Source organism: Spea bombifrons, chromosome 2, assembly GCF_027358695.1.
Source record: "Spea bombifrons isolate aSpeBom1 chromosome 2, aSpeBom1.2.pri, whole genome shotgun sequence".
Lineage (NCBI taxonomy): Eukaryota > Metazoa > Chordata > Amphibia > Anura > Pelobatidae > Spea > Spea bombifrons.
In genome coordinates, this window is record NC_071088.1 from 8533234 (window position 1) to 8552699 (window position 19466).

At 42.0% G+C, this 19466-nt stretch overlaps 1 protein-coding gene across 1 annotated transcript; it reads right to left on the bottom strand.

The window, feature by feature from the left end:
* Positions 1 to 3684: 3684 nt before the first annotated feature.
* On the bottom strand, positions 3685 to 16625 carry CLIC6 (chloride intracellular channel 6). The gene is made up of 6 exons (XM_053456491.1): positions 15247 to 16625; positions 7172 to 7281; positions 6873 to 6998; positions 5756 to 5862; positions 5237 to 5418; positions 3685 to 5009 (listed from the first exon to the last, which is right to left on the bottom strand). The coding sequence occupies exons 1-6, from the start codon at positions 16408 to 16410 to the stop codon at positions 4836 to 4838; spliced, it is 1863 nt and encodes a 620-aa protein (XP_053312466.1). The 5' UTR covers positions 16411 to 16625; the 3' UTR covers positions 3685 to 4835.
* Between the last annotated feature and the right edge of the window lie 2841 nt (positions 16626 to 19466).

Below are 19466 nucleotides of genomic sequence, written 5' to 3' on the forward strand. Positions count from 1 at the left end.
TAGCATAGAAAGTACGGAACCCAACGAGCAAGAAAGGATCGTGACTTTCTTAACTTTGCTGGATAAAGCTGAAAAAATTGCCAGCGCTAGATTTGCAGCCAAAATAACCGGTGTCAGAGGTAAAGAATAAAAATAGAATTCTTCTTTTTCATTATATTGTGTAAAATGGACCAGATACAGAGGGGGATTTATTAATTGTTGAAAAGATGGTCCTTTATCATAGAGACTCATTATCAGGCTGGGAATAGAGTCCATAGAGTAATATCACATAGTGACGGATGCTCATTTACCTGAGATACAGGGAACAGAACTTTCCGGGAACAGAGCTTTCCATCTCCTGCTCCTCGTAGGCAGGGAAAGGGGAGTGTCAGTGTTAAGGAGGTGGGGCTAGTTGTATATAGGGGTGGGGCTAACCGCCCAAAAAAATCAAAAGGGGTTTACTGAAAATTATAATAGTATGTTAGAATTATCCGTTTAAGGGTTCTCCGTAGAACATTACACTGTTTGTTAGTTGACTTTCTCTAATTAACATAATGAATAGCAAACAGCACAATATTAAGCCATTTATACGCAATTATTTATAGTATCTCAGGCCCCCTCGGGGCTGGACAGATGATTATGAGGTGGCTCTGGCACTTTAAGGCCAGCGGCCGCCTGATGACGTCATGGTCGGATATCTGTGACGGCACGCTACATTTTTCAGCTCACTGAATACACATCGGGGTATTTATTTACCCCCGGCAGCCGCACTCTGCAGCACCAGATCTGCCACGGAGAAAGACTTTGGCGCTTATAGTCCTGTCTCTCGTAGAATTGTCAAGCTCCTTTATCTCTGGAAAATAGCGCAAATTACCGTGAAAGCTCGTTTTAAAAAGGAAGGCGGGCGGGTTCTTAGAAATCATACTGTTAAATGACATCAAACTGCTAATTATGAGCTCGTTTTGTCCACGGTTGCGTGCGCCTGGGATTCTCAGCCGTGTCTGTTGTCTTACGAGATGTTTGGGCAGCTTCACTGCCTGGATACCGGATCTCTAAATAGGAAGAATGTCCGTCGGTTATGTACGTTACGATAACTAAACAAGAGCACCGGACCATCTAGGTAAATAAGCCAGACAATAAAAGGGACGTCTTTAACGTCTTCTTTTTCCAATATGTACAAGGCTACGCATAACTGCATGCACTCGCGCTCGCCCCATATTCTAGATACCGTGCAATGAATGAAAAGGCAGCCAATCACCACACCCCCCAAAATAAAAGTGTCCTGGACATTTTTTAAGTTTGCGATTTTTAACAATTTTTTTTTTTTTTTTAGCAAACACAAGGTTATTTGGAAAAAAACATAGAATGGTAAGAAAGAGAATTAAATGCATTATATTCCACATGCATCTCCAATTATAAAGAAATAATGGTATTGGGGTAGTGATTTTTTTTTCTTGATCTATTTAAATTTATATATATTGATCTTTATGGGTTTTTTATACTTTCTATAGCAGAGTTTGTTTTTTTAATATATATGATGTCATTTTATTTATATATATATTTAGGTTTTTGTGCAAAGTTTATTTTTGTGTATTTTTATTTATATTTATTATTAAATATTATTTTATTTGAAATTAAGTGCTGTCCAAAGGGTTATTTGGACAGCAGCAATATCACTGAGAAGAATATGAGAAGAAATCTCACTGTTAACTATACATTGTACAGGGCCAGCCAAGTTTCTTTCTGCAGCACAAGCTCACTGGGGTTGACCCTTCACAATATATAGTGAAGTTAAGGAGAAGAACTCTCCTTTTAGTGAATAGACCCAACTGAGATCTCTTAATTCTTCTCTGAATTCTTCTCTCCCCTTTTTGTCGTACGTTATGAAAATTTCCATCAATGCTCAAATATATTGGAAAATCTATCCAATGCAGGCTTGTCTTTTTTGCTTCGATGCGTAGATATTATATGCACCCTCATTCATATTCATTCTTCTGGACAGGACGATACCCACGATGAATTATCCAGTCCTTCTTTGCATCAAGAAGAGCCAGCCGACCACATTGACGATCCTGCCAGGGGAAAGCACTTTAGGAAGGCCGTCCAACCCATACCAAGGAAGACCAAGAAACGAGGTAGGCCTCAGTGTCCAGAGAAAGGGACAAGAAGGACACTTCCATACCTCCCAATCGTCTTGATTTAATCAGGACAGTCACAAATTAGGGGTACTGTCCTGCTGTGCTCTTTGTTTTTGTGCGAAGTGAAGCTCTCCCCTGAGACTCCTGGGAACGTCCCAAGGAAGGCTACCCGGAGCTCTTTCTCTTCTGGGGGGAGTGGCTTTGCTTGGGGCAGGACTAGTAGCCACAGATGAGGGCGGGGCTGACCCCAGAGTGCCTTTTATGGAGAGGAATGAATGTGGGTGGGTATTAGGGGAAATTGGGCAGGGAGTGGGCGGAACGTGGGCAGGGAGTGGGTGTAGCCATGCACCTCCCCGTGCCCGAGAAAAGAGAAACCGACCCGAGGCTCTGGGAAGCTGGGTGCCGCCCAGAGGTCCCAGGGATGCCGGCTGGGCCACGACTGTGTAAGGTGGTATGGTAGGTGCCAGGACCTGCCCTTTTGCCCAACTTTAAACATTCCCCACCAAGGTGTCCACCTGAAATGCTGGGGGGGAGGGTAGACCGTTCATGTTCATGTTTGAAAGGGTCAAAAAATGGATAAGAATGGAGTTTCGCGTATTTATTGACGTCTTTTATTACAGCTTGCTTTTGGAAATACTGCATTCAAAACAAGTGATTGGAAGTTTGGAACAGACTTCAGACAACCCTTTATGGTGATCCGGAAACTTAAGACGATGAAATCTTCAGCCTGAAGAATTCTGATATTAGTTAAGACGCCTACGAGTGACAGTACGGCCTTGTGCTGCTCTGTTTGAAATACAAATAAATAATAATAAAGAAACATGCTGTGTGCAAAAATTGTGTTTTTTTTTTATTAATTACAGTAAATTGGAAATGTTCTGCTAATTAACCAAATTTATTTTATTTTTCTCTTTTTTATATATCCAGAGGTGCCCCTATGAGCTTTGTATTCCTTAGAGATTTTTTCTTGTAACTAAAGCATACCGCTGATGACGCCTTGGTGATGTCACTAGGGTCCCCTTAAATATCTGCTTATTTTTACCTTTTTAAATTGTTTATATTTTTAATGATAATTTCTACATTTTTGTTAAAAAAATAAAGGGGGAGTTTCCTCTGGTCTCCCCGCTGTTCCCTTTGAGAGGTGGCAGAACCATGTCATGGAGATGGGACAAGCCCCCGATAGACAGAAAAACACTGATTAAGACCAGGTGATCATATATTTATATATAAACATTGATTACTTTAACGTGTAGAACTGTAGGGCACAAATTTGGGATTTGGGAAGAGTGGTTATATTTAGCATGGTATATGATGTCATATCCCAGTGCTCCGTGTCTGAAATGTGCACAACGCCTTTCAGTGCATGTCTATGGGGGCTTTGCTGATGGGGGGGTCAGAGGGGACTGACACCCCCTTGGACCCACCACTGCAGGCAACCAGTCATAGGCAGTATACATTACTGATTAGCTTTGAATAGATCACTAGGGTGTTTAGGGTTGAGATAGCACGCGCACACGCACGCACGCACACGCACACACTAACACTTAAAATGAGGCAATTTGCAAGGTTGTCTTAAAATTCAGTTATTTATTAAGGGATCTTTAAGGCATGTGAAAACAAAGTATTTCATGATGGGTCAGAGCCGGCAAAACACGTAACATTGGTTATCCTAAACTGACCTCAACCCAATCGCTCATAATTTAATAGGGTCGGGGTCAGCTTATCCATTGCAGAGTCTGCCTGGAGCCTTCCCGCGTTAGGCCTGGACTCAGACTCAAAATTCGACATATCACAAAAAAAATTTAAAATGATGTGCGCGTAATGGAAACAATTAACATCCTACCGTACACAGAACCCTTTAACCCTTTGTCTACCATAAGGGTGCCCGCAACTTGCAATGCCCTGGGACGGTTAATAAATTCAGAAAAAGTACATAAAATATAGTTTATTAGCGATTAGGTTAATCAGCAGCCTTTTTCAGTTCATTTCAATTGAAATAAGTAAACTAACATTTTCTCAAATCTGTCTTCAAGAATAATAAAAGGATCTGGATCTAGTTCAGGGACTCGTACGAGAGCTTTGCAGTCGTCCCGATTATAAAGAGATATTTGCCCCTATAACATTGTTTCAGAGATTATGAAAATTTCTGGAAATGGCACATTCATTGAAAAATATCTTTTTGGTGAGACGAGTTCCTGCAACGTATTATAGGTATAGTTTGTAGCGAGATAGACTTTTGTAGTTGCAATCATATGTATTGGCAAACCTATAAAAGGCGAGCAGTCGTCGGCGTTTTACTAGGAATAATGCCTGGTATAATAATTTATGCATATGTTTGCCAGAAATGTATAGGTTATGGTATTGTTAAAGTATGCGGTTCTCAACGTACCTCCGGCCGGTGGAGCAGAGTTGTAGGTTTGGTCCAGACATTGGGTGCCGACCTCTTAGCATGTTGTGGGTTAATTTTTATATATGCAGTTACAATTCTAATATGTACTAGCAAAGGCTATACGGAACACTAACACACCTTGTATACAAGGGGTTAAGCCCTGATTTTGTATAGGTATTCACTGAGCTTTCTAATCAGCGGCAAATGCATTAGACGGCACCGCTCCACCGGTAAGGAACTCGTAGCTTGGCCATTGCCAACGTGGCGCCATCTTGGATAAAAGACCCTTCCCCACCGACCCGCCCTGCATTCAGACGGATGAATAATATTCATTTGGTTGTTTGGTTTATTTTTTTGGCAACCCCGAAATAAGCGAATTCGATCTCGGAATCAGCTGGGCATGTGTTGGTGAACTCGTCCCTCGCATACGCGTTGTTTAAGTATCTCCAAATTCCGGTCATTTCAGAAGGGATCTCGAAGTTCCGGAACTTCTTGGCTACAACCTAGAACGAGAGGCATTAAAAAAAAAAGAAAAGCCTTTACCAACACGAACGACTGAATCTGAACAACATGATTTTCCGGAACCTTAGTTATATCTTCCAAAGATTTATCAAGGCTTTTGCACTGAATGGACTCTTTGACGTAGCAGAAAGCTTGATGAGAATTATTTGCCACCCAGCAAGGTGACATACGTCACACCAGTAAAATATTCGCACCTTCATAGACTAACCTTGATTATATGGAGCTTCGGTAAAAGGTTACAATCGGCTAAAGTGAGTTCATCGCCGTCTAGGAACCTCCTGCTAGAGACAGAGATGTCCTCGGCGCTGTAGGCATCGATCTCCTCGGGCAGAGGCGTATTCAGAAAGTCGTTTAGCTTTCTTAAAGACCGTAATAAATTTTTTTCTAAAGCTGCAAGAAAGGAGAAAGCCGCTTTATTTTCAGCGTTATGGAGACCTCAGCGTTCTTGCTATCGCTGATGGAAAAAAACATAAGAACACCATGGGTTAACAGTACAGCTCTACGGAATTTGATGGCGCTATATAAAACAATAAATAATAATAATAATTAGGTATTCTCAAACCCTGTGTCACTTTTCTAGGAATGTTTTACTGTGAATAGTCCGGAGTATCATAAAGAGATTATTTTTTTTTATATACTTTTGTATCAGTTACTAAGAAATAATCTTCAAAAAAAATATAGGTTTTGTATTGCGTCAGGATTCCCAATTTGTGGATTTCGTACTCACTTTCATTTAAGTCTTCTCTGGGGTTCTTAATGTAGGCTGAGAACTTTGCAAACACGTCATTTCCCGCTGAATTGGATTCCGGGTGCTTCGGTGCAAGTCTGGGATACCTGGGATAAAAACAAAATATTAAACATAAGAAGAGTGTGCCTCCACAGGCATTCGTAAGTCAAAATGTCCAATTTAAGACAGAATGTCCAACTGGGTGATTAAGACTGAGTCTTTCTATTCTGTACCACAGGCGGTATGATGAGTTAGGGTATCTATTTCATTTGTCATTTCAGAAAGAGCCACCATTTTAGACAGCAATTACACCCGAGCTGTATTCCCTCAGTGATCCCTTTATGGGCCTTCTATGCAGCCAATTTGGTGTTTTGAGTCATTATAATTTTGAGGCGCTAGGCTAGGCCCACGTCCAGGGGCGTAACAATCATGGTCACAGGGGTTGCTACTGTGACCAGGCCTGCTGCTCCAGGGGTCTTAGGCAGCCCCTGTGACCACTTCCAGTTCATCCATGCTGGATCAGTCTGCACACAGCACGGAAGAGGGACGACACGCCACTCCTGCGGTTAAGTGGTGTGGGTAGAGTCACAGGCAGGTTCTGTGGGGCCACCGTTAAGCTGTTTGGTGAAAAAGATGGGACAGGCAGGATGTTTGGGGGCAAAGATTGCCCTGACAAGCTGTTGGGTGGCAAAGATGGTACAGGCAAGCTGTTTGTGGGCACCAACAAGCTATTTGGGAACAAAGATGACACAGACAAGTTGTTTGGGGCCAAAGATGACCCAGAGAAGCTGTTTGGTGGCAAAGATGGAACGTTCTGGTTGTTTGGGATCAAAGATGTCACAGGCAGGCTTTTTGGGGGCCCTAGAAAGCTGCTTTGGGGCACAGATGGCACAGACATGCTGTTTTGGGGTAAAGCGGGTACTCACAAGCTGTTTGAGGGTGCAGCTGGCACTGCGGGACATGTAACTTGGTGAAGTTGGGGGCCCTGTGGTTTCTAGTTATGTCCCTGCCCACATCTCAAAGATCTCCATTGATTACCCAATATTGAGATACTCTGAAGCTAAATGAGATTGGGATCTGTTTATAAAGTTGTGATATTGGATATTTTGTAAAATACCTTGGCACCGTTAGTCTTTCTTCCAAGAATTCTTCTATTTTATTAACATCAATTTTCACTTCTCCATCAAACGTCATAAACGGAGGGTTAGTTCCCGGAGCCAGGTTCTGTAAATCTGCCGGTTTCCTACACAGAATGTATGTTATTTTCAGTTACCGTGGAAACGGAAACGTTTACTTTTCTAAATCAATAAACATTTTTTAGTTTTGCGGTTTTTTTACATATAAGTACTCCTTGTGTTCCTCTACTTAAAAGTAACAGAGGTTCCAGATCCCTCCGTTTAGCTCTTTGCTTCTTACCTTTTCAGATCCACTGTTGTAACGTTGAAAATGACGCCTTTTAACCAAAGAATCATAAACAAGCGTTGGGAAAAGGGACAGTTTCCGACACTTTCACCATCACTGCCAGCCTGATAAAAATAATCACCTATTAGAAATAGTTTAATAAATCAAGATTCACTTTTGAGTATCCATCATTAAAAAAAATAACGTGTTTCCTAGTCCAGATCTTTGCTGGTTTGCTGGTTACAATACGCTTCTCATATCCTTCTTGAAATACCATTTCCAGCTAAATTCTAAAGTTTACATTTTTCCCATTCTTGTCCCTTTAAGTGATGGTTTCATTGTACGCAGTGAAATATTATCTAATATAATACATTTCCCTTTGTGATATTGAGTGGCCGCTAAGATCTGAGGGTGGGATTAATGGTAGCCCACAAGTGCGGTGAAAGCTATGGAATGCCTGGAGTGGGCAACTAATAAAATCCACCAAATAGAATGGAGGTCATTGCCCCTTTAAGACAACAAAACTATGACTTGAAACATGGTAGCTCTGGCCTTTGATGACAAAAGAATATGTCGCCCTTACTCTTTTCAAGCTGACGTATTTGGACCTTTTTTTGGAGCCGCTCCATAACAAACAGAAACATAATCAAGTTGCAAGTTACAAATGACCTTCTGTAAGTGAATTTCTGTCCACCAGCAGAAACATTTATCATGGGTATAAAACGTGATTTACGGCTACAGAACAAGCTGGAATAAAAAGGATCATTTGACTCATTCGTTCTTCATTGTCCAGGCAACTGTAAATTTCTCTAACTCAGAAGCTCAGGGATTTGTCGAAAGCCGGGCAATTGACCAATCTGACACGGCAAAGTAACCAGTAACAATAGCAAACCGCACAAGACAATGGTTTGGATTGGAATCAATGGTTACATGGCACTAGGTCCCATTGAGAATAAAAGGTTGAAACAGTTGGGACCCTCTGTTGTCCATAAAAGGCAAAAGGCAGGCATATGCAAATGAGGGAGCCCAAGGAACCATGGGTAAGGAATCACATAGTGACGTGCGTACCTTGTGCCTTTCCACGTGGGTCTTTTTTCATAGACACATCCATATTTACATTGGTGTATTTTATTTTGCTTGCTGTGCTTTTGTACATTGGAGGGTTTTTGTCACCTTTGACCCACCATAAGTGCAAAGAATGACTGAGAATAAATTTCCAAACTGCACCTACCGCTCCTCCCTCTTTTTATGAATTTATACTGCCGGCACCTTACCGTTTCTGCTATTTCACAATAATCTCTACAGACTTCCTTGATTAAAAATAATCAAGAATGGCTTCTAACATAGATGTGTCTTTCCATCTCCAAAATGCGATGAGTACCTGGATCAATCTCTTAACAGTGTTAAAGGGAAGCTCCCGCCACACTTTTATTGTCCTGTGGTTGTCAAACATAAATATGTAACATTTGTTGGAAAAAGTTGATCCAAAAGTAAACTTGGAATATATTTCTATGTTTTGCTTGTCCAAGATCTCCATGGTGATCTCTCTTGGTGATCAGGACACGACACCGTCCGAGTCACATGGGAAGCGCGGTGTAATGTAACTGTATAATTAATTATGTTGCAATTGGCATCAAATTTCCTTATACAAGCCACAAATTGTCACAAAAGTAGCAAAATACGTCTTTATTTGCAATTTTTTTTTAAAAAAAACAGTGGTAATTCCCATTTCTGTATGTCCTAATAAGGAAATATACATACATAGCTGTATATTTTTTTATTTATTGAGCGGTAATATTTAATTTACGGTTTACAGTGTAACAACTGAGAGGTACAATTGCGCAATATGTATAACTACATTAGTAAGAAGAAGTTCCTTTACTCTAAATCTCTCTGTAGAACAGGTTCTGCTGGCTGAGGCTTCGCAGCATTTAGAGCTTATTTACATTCCTGCTTGCTACTGCCACCTAGTGGTAACATCATATACATGACAGCAAGTTGTGTATTTACTGTTCTGTTTCTCTATAATTGAATAGACACAGACAGAGATATCTATGTATAGGGACAGCCGCAGGTAACGATGTATTAAATATATGCATTTTAATAAATTTGTCTTTATACACTATGGACAAAAGTATTGGGACACCTGACCATTACACCAACAGGGACAGTATGACATTGCATTCTAAATACATAGACATTAAAGGTCCAAAGGTGTTTGAGGGCTCTGTCCCCTTCAGCATACCAAGACATTTTGGACAATTAAAGTGGGAATTATTCCCCTTTCCAAATTACTCCCAATCCTAATCCATACACTCCCTCACTAGGTGTTAATCATGAATCATTATCATAAATTACCTTTGTTCCAACAGAAGCGGTCAGAGTTAGAGACATGGCCACTCGCCCACCTTACTCGAGGAGTTTTGTTGCCACGCTCAGCTTCAGAGCTGGTTTTACAGCTTCCTTCAGAGGATCTCCCCGACTGTCCCGTGACCCCCATTCTATGCAAAAGCTGGAGAGTAGGGCAACTACCAGGAACAGCAAAGTAATGCCCACAATTTGGGACTGCCTGTGGAAAACCAGGACTCTTGGGTGGTATGGGAATGTCTACTGCCTGGCAGCCACATTGTACACCAGAACTTTGGCATTAGCTGAAATAATTTGGGCAAACAAACTGATTGGCAAACAACAAAGAGGATTATTTTCCGTTCCCAACACCTGCTTATTTTTCCGTTCTAGCTGCACTTTTAACATACGCTTTCAGCCGCATTGTGTGTCGCCCCCCACAGGGTTAAATACCCCCATTTATTAACTCAATGCTTCTTGAAGGGTTAAGTAAACTTTGGCAATTGATTACGCGCTAGCAAAGTCTTACATGGGGTGGAAAAGATTAGTGTCACAAGTGCATAAACGCCCCGCCGAGTTCTATGGGGTCTTTATCTTATTTTGAGTATTACGACCAAAATACCGCGTCTGCTATTTATAATCCTTATTTAATAACCCAGCGGAATCCCAGCCAAACATTCACAATGAGTATAAAAGGCCAGCGTATTTCTTTAAATGTCTTAGGAGGAATTAACGATATAAAAGGGAGCATTGTTCCGAAAACACTACGGCTCAGAAAAAGGGATTAGAAATCGGCATTTTAATCATATGTCTTTTTTAACACTGCTTAATCTTTATTCACACTATGGCAAACTTACCTGTGTCTAGAAAAGTGTATGTGCATGCGCGACAGTATCTATAATTTATATTTGTATGCTGGCCTATGATCAGACCCATTCAGCTCATCTAGTCTGCCTGTTCCTGATATAAAGACTCCTTGGTCTCATCTTAGATTCAACTCTGGACTACTGGTCCAAATGGACATATAGAAAGCAACAGGGATTCAAAGTCACTACACGTAGCAGATACTTTGGAAGCTCCTTGTTGCTCTACGGCTAAGATAACCATAAGGAACTTTAAATAGTTTCCATGATTTTAATGCTGTCCTTCAAGAAACATATTCCAAAAGTCATGACGTTTAAAGGGTTATTTGCTGCCTCCTATAACATCTGTATAATATATGAGGCACATGGGGGCTTTATTGGATCCAGGTTTATGGGGGTGAGACATATGTGTCAGGCCCGGACTGGCCAACTGGCACAATGGGCTAATGCTTGATCTGCTGCTCCAGCGTAAAAACGTAGTGTGCGCGCGTATCCAGCCACCGGCTGCACTTATGTCACCAGGTGACCGCTGGCCTTAAAGTATTCCAGTACGCATAAAGCTAAAGAAACCTTTATCTATACGAAGGGGTTAAATTTCACATTAAAGCTGATCCATTTCACATTTCGTGGCACTATACTTCTGTATGGAATACTATGTGAAAGATAACTGGGGGCTCTAGTGGCTTCAAAAATAAAAATAAACATTTAAAAATAACTTTCTTTAAAATCTATAAAGATTCATCTAAAATTGCGAGCCTAGAACCGCGCTCCACGTTCCAGCTTTCCACAGGTTTCAAAGGAATTTTAATAATTTTTTTGAAAAAGTGCCAGATTTTTCAATAAAAAAGAATCCTGGAAACGGCATGGCGGTCTGTAATTAGAATAATTGATACTTCTTTTATTTTTCTGGAGTTTAAATTGAAAATAAAACATAAAACAGATGAAAAAATGTCCCCTGGCTGTTTACGCCATAAACGTCGCGGCTTCAAGTCGGAGGACAGAAATAGTCGTGCAAAATACAACACAGACCACAAATTACAGGGCAGGTTCCAGAAACGCAAATTTGGTGTATATTATCATACTCAGTGAACATTAACCATTTCATGTCGATATAAAATAATGTCCAGTAACTGCTGGAGTTAAATTCAGGATCACCGAATGGAAAGTTAGCAAAGTAACGTCAAACTTAGAACCTGTGTAAGAGCATACCTCCCCAGTGTCCCAGGTTACATGGGACAGTCCTGCTTTTATGGCTTAGTCCTCCTGTGCTGGGTAGCAGCCCCATTGCTCCGCTTTTGAAGGCAGCGGGTATCATGGTCTGCTTGTAAGGATTCTCTGATCTCCCTGACCTGCCCAGAGAGCTGTAAGATTAATGGAAATCTATGATTTCACCTGCCTCCATCGCAGCTCCTTCATGGCCACCTTTTGGCACGATGTAGCCAAGTGCTGAGAGGTGGCTCTTTGGTCAATGTCAAAAAGTGGTCCCACCTCCGAATCGACCCACTCCCTAACACTGTGTGCCGGCGATTGATGCCAAGCGCCATGATATGACCTCTAAAGAAAGAAACCTCCCACCCCCATTACAGGAATTAAAGAAGAAAGAGGAGAGTAAAAAACGTAAGAGATGGGGAGAAAGGGGTACATGAGAAAGTGAAGAGATAAAGAGAAAGGAGAGATAAGATGAGGAGGAGAGATAAAGAGAAAGGAGAGATACGATGAGGAGGAGAGATAAAGAGAAAGGAGAGAGAAGATGAGGAGAGATAAAGAGAAAGGAGAGAGAAGATGAGGAGGAGGGATAAAGAGAAAGGAGGTAGACAATAAGAAATGGAAGAGTGATGCCTGTAACCCCACCCACCTCTGAGACTCGCCCTGCACATCCCCGCCCCTTGCCACACCCCTAACACAAGTGCCCCAATTTGGATACCTGAAATGTTGGGGGATATGGGCTAAGGTGCCACCAGTGGCAAAGGGGTGCAGATTAACAATGCCGTAGGGTAATTAAACACTCTGAAGTAAAGATCTGACCGCTGCATCTAAACCTTTCTCCCGGGTAGACCAGAGCGCTCTCTCTCTCTCCTCCTGCCATGATTTACACCGAAATACAGAGCCGAGCGACTTCCAATGAGATTACAGCCGTAATCCTATTCACATCCAGCTGTCTTATCAGCAAAAGGCAACACGTCCAAGTCAGCAGATACATATTCCAGCAGCAGAATTTGAGGATGGATAAGCAAGATTTGGTGAATAAATAATAAAGTTGACTAAATGATGCTTTCTTTGTTCACATCAGCAAAAAAGGGTATTGCTTTCTTCTTCTTTGTATGCATAATGCTTACGAGCCGTATGCATGCATTAAATGTGATCTTCCTCTGTTACAATGTCACAACCTCCCTGCACAGCGTTTAGCGTTACTAAATGTATTTATTAAAACTACCCATCGTAATAACATTGATTTTAAAGCTCCCCGGGGGGGTCACTAGCCCATGATCTGTTCTTACAGGCACCAAACTCCGGGGGTTTTTTTGTTTTATCAGTGGGATTCATCGGTTACAGACTGGCAGTGAACTGTATAAATTCTTATAGCTCTCCTGGGTGGGCGGGGAGTGGGCGGGGAGTGGGCGGGGCTATATGCCCCTCTGCTACTCCGAAGAAGCCCGGAGACCTGGGGGTGCAGAGGTTCACCCGGAGACCCCTGAGCAAACCCAGAGAGTTCCCAGGGATGATGGTCGCACATAGGAAATGTTATGGCAAAAAAGAAACATATTTCACCTTATTATACATATGATCTAAAACGTAACATTCCTGTCCTTACATCTCCTACTTTATCTTCAAAGACTGCAAGACATCCTAATGGAGAGGGACACTCAGGAAGAACCTGAGAAGAGCAGGATAAAATGAGTGCACTCAGGATATATGTATTAGGTTGTTATAACTTGATGTGACAATTCCATACCTCCGATGTGTCCTGGTTTTTGTGGGACAGTCCTGATAATTTGGGTTTAGCTGCCCTATTGTACACTTTTGCAGGGAGTGGCGATTATACCGGAGGTCTCTCCTTTTCAATGCGGAGCGCTAAATCCCCCACCGCCTTGACCCAGTTGACAGCTTACTTCAACAATGAGAGTTATGGTCTGGAATAACGTTTCCTTTAATGCAGAACGAAGAGGTGAGTTACCCCGCTAGAATGTTTTATGTTTATAATGATGTACAATCCAGGAATATATTTTAGGTGGACCTTTTTTGCCAAATCCTACATTTTACAGTTCTGTGCACTAAATAAACCCAGTTAATGCTGATTGAAGGGACACTGACTGCAGCATTTAAAGTAGTTTAGTAAGTACGCTTTCTGCGCATGTCCACCAGCGTTAGACACTCCCTGGAAGTCGTACGAACCCACTGATGGAGCTGACTGGCACTGAGCACGCCACACAGACCTAGTGCGGGCCGTGCATATCCATCCTGCGTCCAGACCTACGTCATCAGCCACTGGCCTTAAAGTGCCGGCGCCACCCTGAGATCGCCAGCTCCACTCAAACTCATAAAAACAGCTGTGGTGACAGGTAGTACACAGGTCATTTACCCCAAAGACCGCCCTAGATACATGGAACTACTTAGTTTACCCCCAGCTATTACTTGTGCAAGAGATGTGTGGGGCCAAATGTTGTTACTTTGGTGAGGCTGTCTAGGACATTAAACTGTCCCTGGCAAGCTGCTGTGTAACCTATACTGCCGAATCCTCGTTGTTCCTTTTGGTTCCTCATTTTTGGAACCAAAAGCAGCATTGGAATGATCATTCTTGTCCCCGTTGGACGTCAAAACCCTTCCCAGAAGTCATTCTTTCATCGAATAAAAGTTGGAACACTCAAATTGTCATATGACGCAGAATAACCAGTAATAGGCTGTTGCCATAGAAACTAAAGCTTCTTAGATGTTTTTATGGTGTTTTATATGAATAATCCTTCAGGGAACAGAGCAAGATGAAATATTTCCCATGCTAGAGACTGCAAGGCCTTGAGGAGCGTCGGAGGCAGGACTATTCTCCATGTCTTGAAGGGCAAAAAGTCATTCGTTCCTAGGCATACCTAGGAACTCTCAGGGTTTGCCCCGGGGTCTCAGAGCTTTTGCTCCAATCTCAGGGTCTCAGGGTAAAGGAGAACATTGTCAGGGTCACACAGTCTGGAACTGACTCCTTCCCACACCGCTGTGATCAGATACAAGACTCCCAATTGGTAGTTTTGCTATCAGTATGTTATAGTTGATATACCCCTGCTTGAATGCAGGTGACTCAAGGAATCGTGTGTTTAAATAAAGGCAAGTCAACATTTCCTTGAAGGCCAGTATTAGAGCTATTTGGTTTACACATTTGGCGAGTCACTATATAGAATTTACACTATGGCCTATTAAAGGGTTAATATTTAAAGCGTTCCAGGGTGAGCTCATTTAGAAAGTTATTCCAGCCCAAAAATCTATGTATTGTTTGATTTAAATGCTCAGAAAATAATATAAAAATTCCATATACAGTTTTCTATATTATTCTAAAACCATTATTCTGAACCATTTGATCAACATATGTTTATATATATACCGTATATACCGTATATACCGTGTGTATATATATAGATATATATTAAATGAACATGGTGCATCGGCTTCAATAAACAAAGATATATTTGACGTTCAGTATTTGTATGTATCTGTATAGCTATATACACACAAAGGGTTAAAACAGAAGATACAAAAGCCCTCCCCCCAAAATCAAAATAAAAAACATATATAAAAAATATATGTGTATTATAATTATTTTTTAATATTTACATGGACTATACATAGACTGCCACTCATTTCCCTGTGGCAAAATATGACTTTAGACAGGGATCTTACCTTAACAAACAAGGATATTTCATGTTCCTGCAGGACCTCAGGGGTCTCCAGTGGTATCTCTGGACTCGTGATGGGACTCATGCCATTTTCTCTGATCACATCTTCCCCGGTCTCTGGACCGATCTCGCTTTCCAGGTGTTCTTCCAATACAATGGCAGGCTTTGGCTCTTCTGCCTGGCTGTCCTCAGTCCTTACTGGGTGGTCTCCACTTTTGGAGGTCTCTTCCGGTTGAGTACTTTCTTCTGTGAATTCACTTTCTTCTGAGAGTGAGACCCCAGCTGGATGTTCATTTTGTCCCTGCTCTGTCTCGACATATCCTTGCTCAGGACCATCTGCCTCACCTAGAACTTCTGCCGAGGCCTCCACTTTACCCTCTTCAAACTCCTCTTGAGGCCCCCTCGTCTTTTCCGCTGCATCCCCTTCTTCAACCTCCCCTGGAATTTGATCTACTCCTGAATTTTCTTCTTCTCCCTCGTCACCCTCTTTACTTTCTTGAATTACCTCTTTTGTTTCAATGTCCTCATCTGCTTTATCAGCACTTCCATCCTTCCCACTATCAGGAGACGCCTGCCCACTCCCTTCTTCTTCTCCATGCCCCACTTCCTGACTTTCTACTACTTTCTCTTCTTCTTTCACAATGTTTTCTTTCTCCTCCTCCTCATCGCTGCTGGAGGTCCCTTCGCTACTATCACTACTCGAGTCTTTGTCCTCTTCTTCTTTCCTTGTTTCCTCGGTTTCCTCCGGGTCCATACCAGTCATGTTATCATCCGCTGGACACTGTTGAGAAGCTTCATCCCCTTGACCTTCTAGAGCCTCGTTTCCTGACTCTTTGATCTGTTTCTTTTCATGTTCTGGATCTTTTTCATGTACCAATTCCTCCTCTCCAACTTCTTCCTCCTTTTTAACTTCAGGATTTAACCCTACATCCTCCACTTTAGGGTCCAACCCCTCATCTTCTTGAGGAATGTCTTTATTTATAACTTCTTCTGGCAGAGCTGCTCCAGTACTGTCATTCTCAGAAACGTTCTTTCTTTCTTCTCCCTCTTTCCCCTCTTGTCCTTCACCTTCTGCACCAGGATTGTTGTTGACCTCTGACGCTTGGGGAACAGTCTCACTGAACTCCATTCCTATCCCTTCAAACTCTTCACCTGCTGTCTCTGCCATACTGCAGCTTTCTACAAAGTGTTCTTCTTCCAGTGAAACCTTCTGCCTCCTTTAGCTGTCAGCCTTGTCCGCTGTGACAATGGCGACGACGACCTGGATAAATGAAGGATTACTGTTTGCCAGTCAGAGCTCTGTGCACATGATAACCTCAAAGCCAAATCCTCTAAGTCTGCTCACGGCTGTGATTTGCTGTGCACTCCGTAGCCTCTACTTTCCAAACCTTCCCCACTCCTTTTTTCTGCGCCCTCCCACCGGTACCACTAGTCGCTGAGATTTAGGGAGGAAAACTTTCTTCGCTGATACAATGCAAGCTGTAGGTCATTTCAAAAGCACCTGCTAATTATTAATCCGTCGGACTGACGAGGTGGACTGTTTCAACAATCAGTGACTTAGGTCTTTAGGGATAAAGTCAGTTAAGCGTAAAATGACATCATAACCCTATTCCTGAAAACATACTTGTTAGATATCATAATTAGTGTATATTTCCTTTTTTTAGCACAAATTTGGGAGGGGGAATCAATGCTTTTCTAGTTTTTAATATTTTAAATAGGATCTCAAGTGTCGTATTATCGTACCATACAATGACATTAAAGAGTAACCTCCTTCTGGGGGACTTTTTTTGGTTGGCCTCGTGCGTTATTTAGCATTGTGTTCCTAGGAATAGGCTCCGGTGCTTTACTTTACAGAGAAAAATAATATTTGAATTATATTTTGGACACTTAGGAATTTATATTCCATTGAGAGCGTAGTGGATAGGTGGAGAATCATTCCTGCGGAGGTGGTAGATGTTTATATTTGTGAGGGAATTATTTAAGCATGTATGGGATAGGGATAAGGCTGTTCTTAGCATAAGACAAGACGAAGGACCAATTAAGGGTTTAAGGTTTTATAGAAGGCCAAAAATTGTAGACCAGGTGGATCCAATAGTTTGTAAGGGACAGCATTAAATACTATTTCTGTTTAATTGATTCTAAATATATATATATATATATATATAAAAAAAATAGAAATCATTTTTATTGTCGCCAGGACGTATTGCACTCTACCTACGGTATAATGACATGGCCACCAAAGAGGCTTTCTATTTTCTCCATAGTTGGTGTAGTCAGCCAAGATTTAAAGATTTAAAGAGTTTGGAGGCACCAAGTGAAGCCGGTTTCTTATTAAAGCGAGTCGAGCTGTCGCTGATACATGGGTTATAAAATCAGTTAGTTCTGCATGAGGACTCGTGACTGCCCCCCCCTGCTTTACCTGTCCAAAGGTTAGGCCTGGGGGGCCATGTTTTGACACGTTCCTGTATATAACAGACATTAACAGCGATGCAGCAGCATGAAAGACAGTAATGGAAGAGATTGTGGTACATGGGGGTCCCAGGCATACCCGCAGACTCTCCTGGTTTGACCAGACTTTCCAGGTGAGGAGCCGTTAAGCTTCTCCTTTCTCCAGTCTCTACCTGATTCTTCGGGCTGAAGGACGAGGACCTAGGTGCCGCTACCCATAGGTGACGGGGGATGGATGGCGAGTGTGCTGTACGAGCACGTCCGGCCCCTGTTTTAATCACATCGTAGTCCGGATGACCACACTTGACTTTTTTTTTTTTTTCAAGGACATATATACATTTTACGTGTTGCTGACCAGTACATATAACGTGTTACCCTGCAGCGTGTGTGATGTATAAATAGAAGTCAGTGGCTGTCATGCAACTAACAGCAGGGTAACACAGGGTGCCCAAATCACTACACCCCGGCCTTTACATGCACTTTAATGCCTATGAGAGCCGAGCGGCCCCTTTAAATTTAAGTGATATCCCCTTCCAAATGCATGGGGGGGTCTGCAGGTCCATTTGCCCTTTTTTCCCACCCACCAGTGTTTTTTTTGCTAAATTATTGTTTATTTCTCTTTCAGGTTTAAAGAATGAATATTTAAGTACCTTCAAAGTTCTTCTATACGCATTGTTTGTTTAAAGAGCTGCCCGGGACACGAGAGCGCCCCTTTAAATCTCGTGGGTTACATACATGTATAGCCCACACACAATAAAATACATGTTACATGCTTAATGAAAGGGTGTTATTTAAAGTTTCCAAGCATTCCTGGAATAAAAGCTGTACTTGTTGAGCTTAATTCTAAGTGTTCCATACTAGAAGCTTAAAAATAAGTGCCCCGCATGTGTTTTTCATAGCGACAGCCTCTCTAATTCATTCGCCTTCTCTGAGGTGGTTTGCCGGTTCTGTGTGGTGGTGCCAAAAGTGCAGAACGCGGCGCTCCTCAAGGTTAATGCTATCAGCGTTACATGCGTTATAAGTCACCAAACAAAGCGCTGATTACAGGATCACAGAAAAGTAAAGTGATTTCCTTCCACATGATAATCAAGAACATCGATATTTTATAGAATAAGGTCCCGAAGGAGAGGCGCTCACCCAGACTGCGGTTTAAAAGAATTTATATACAAATATATGGTTTGTGAGCCGCCGGGGACATTGTTGGTGGTCCCACGTCTGATTAACAAGTTCAGAGGATGTTGGAAACATTTTTACTTCCTTATTTGAGCATAAAAATAATATTTTTTTGTTGTCCACTATGTGGACAAAAGTATTGGGACACAGCTCTTAATGATTTAAATCAGGGTTTTGGGTCTCTTACTTCGAGTGATGGGAAATCTTAATGCTTCAGCGTACCAAGACATTTTGGACAACGCTCTGCTTCCAGCTTTGTAGGCCCCAGCGCACAAAGCAAGCTCCATAAAGACATGGTAGGATGGGTTTGGGGTGGAAGAACATGACCGGCCGCTCAGAGCCCCGACCTCAACCCCATCCAACACCTTTGGGATGAACTGGAACGGAGATTGCGAGCCGGGCGTCTCGTCCAACATCAGCGCCTGACCTCACAAACGCTCTAATGGATGAACGGGCAACAATTCCCACAGAAACTCTTATAGCTGCAAAAGGGACCAACTTCATATTCAATGTATTTAGAATGTGATGTCATCAAAGTCCCTATTGGTGTAATGGTCAGGTGTCCCATTATGTTATATATAGATATGGGAGCGCAATGGCATA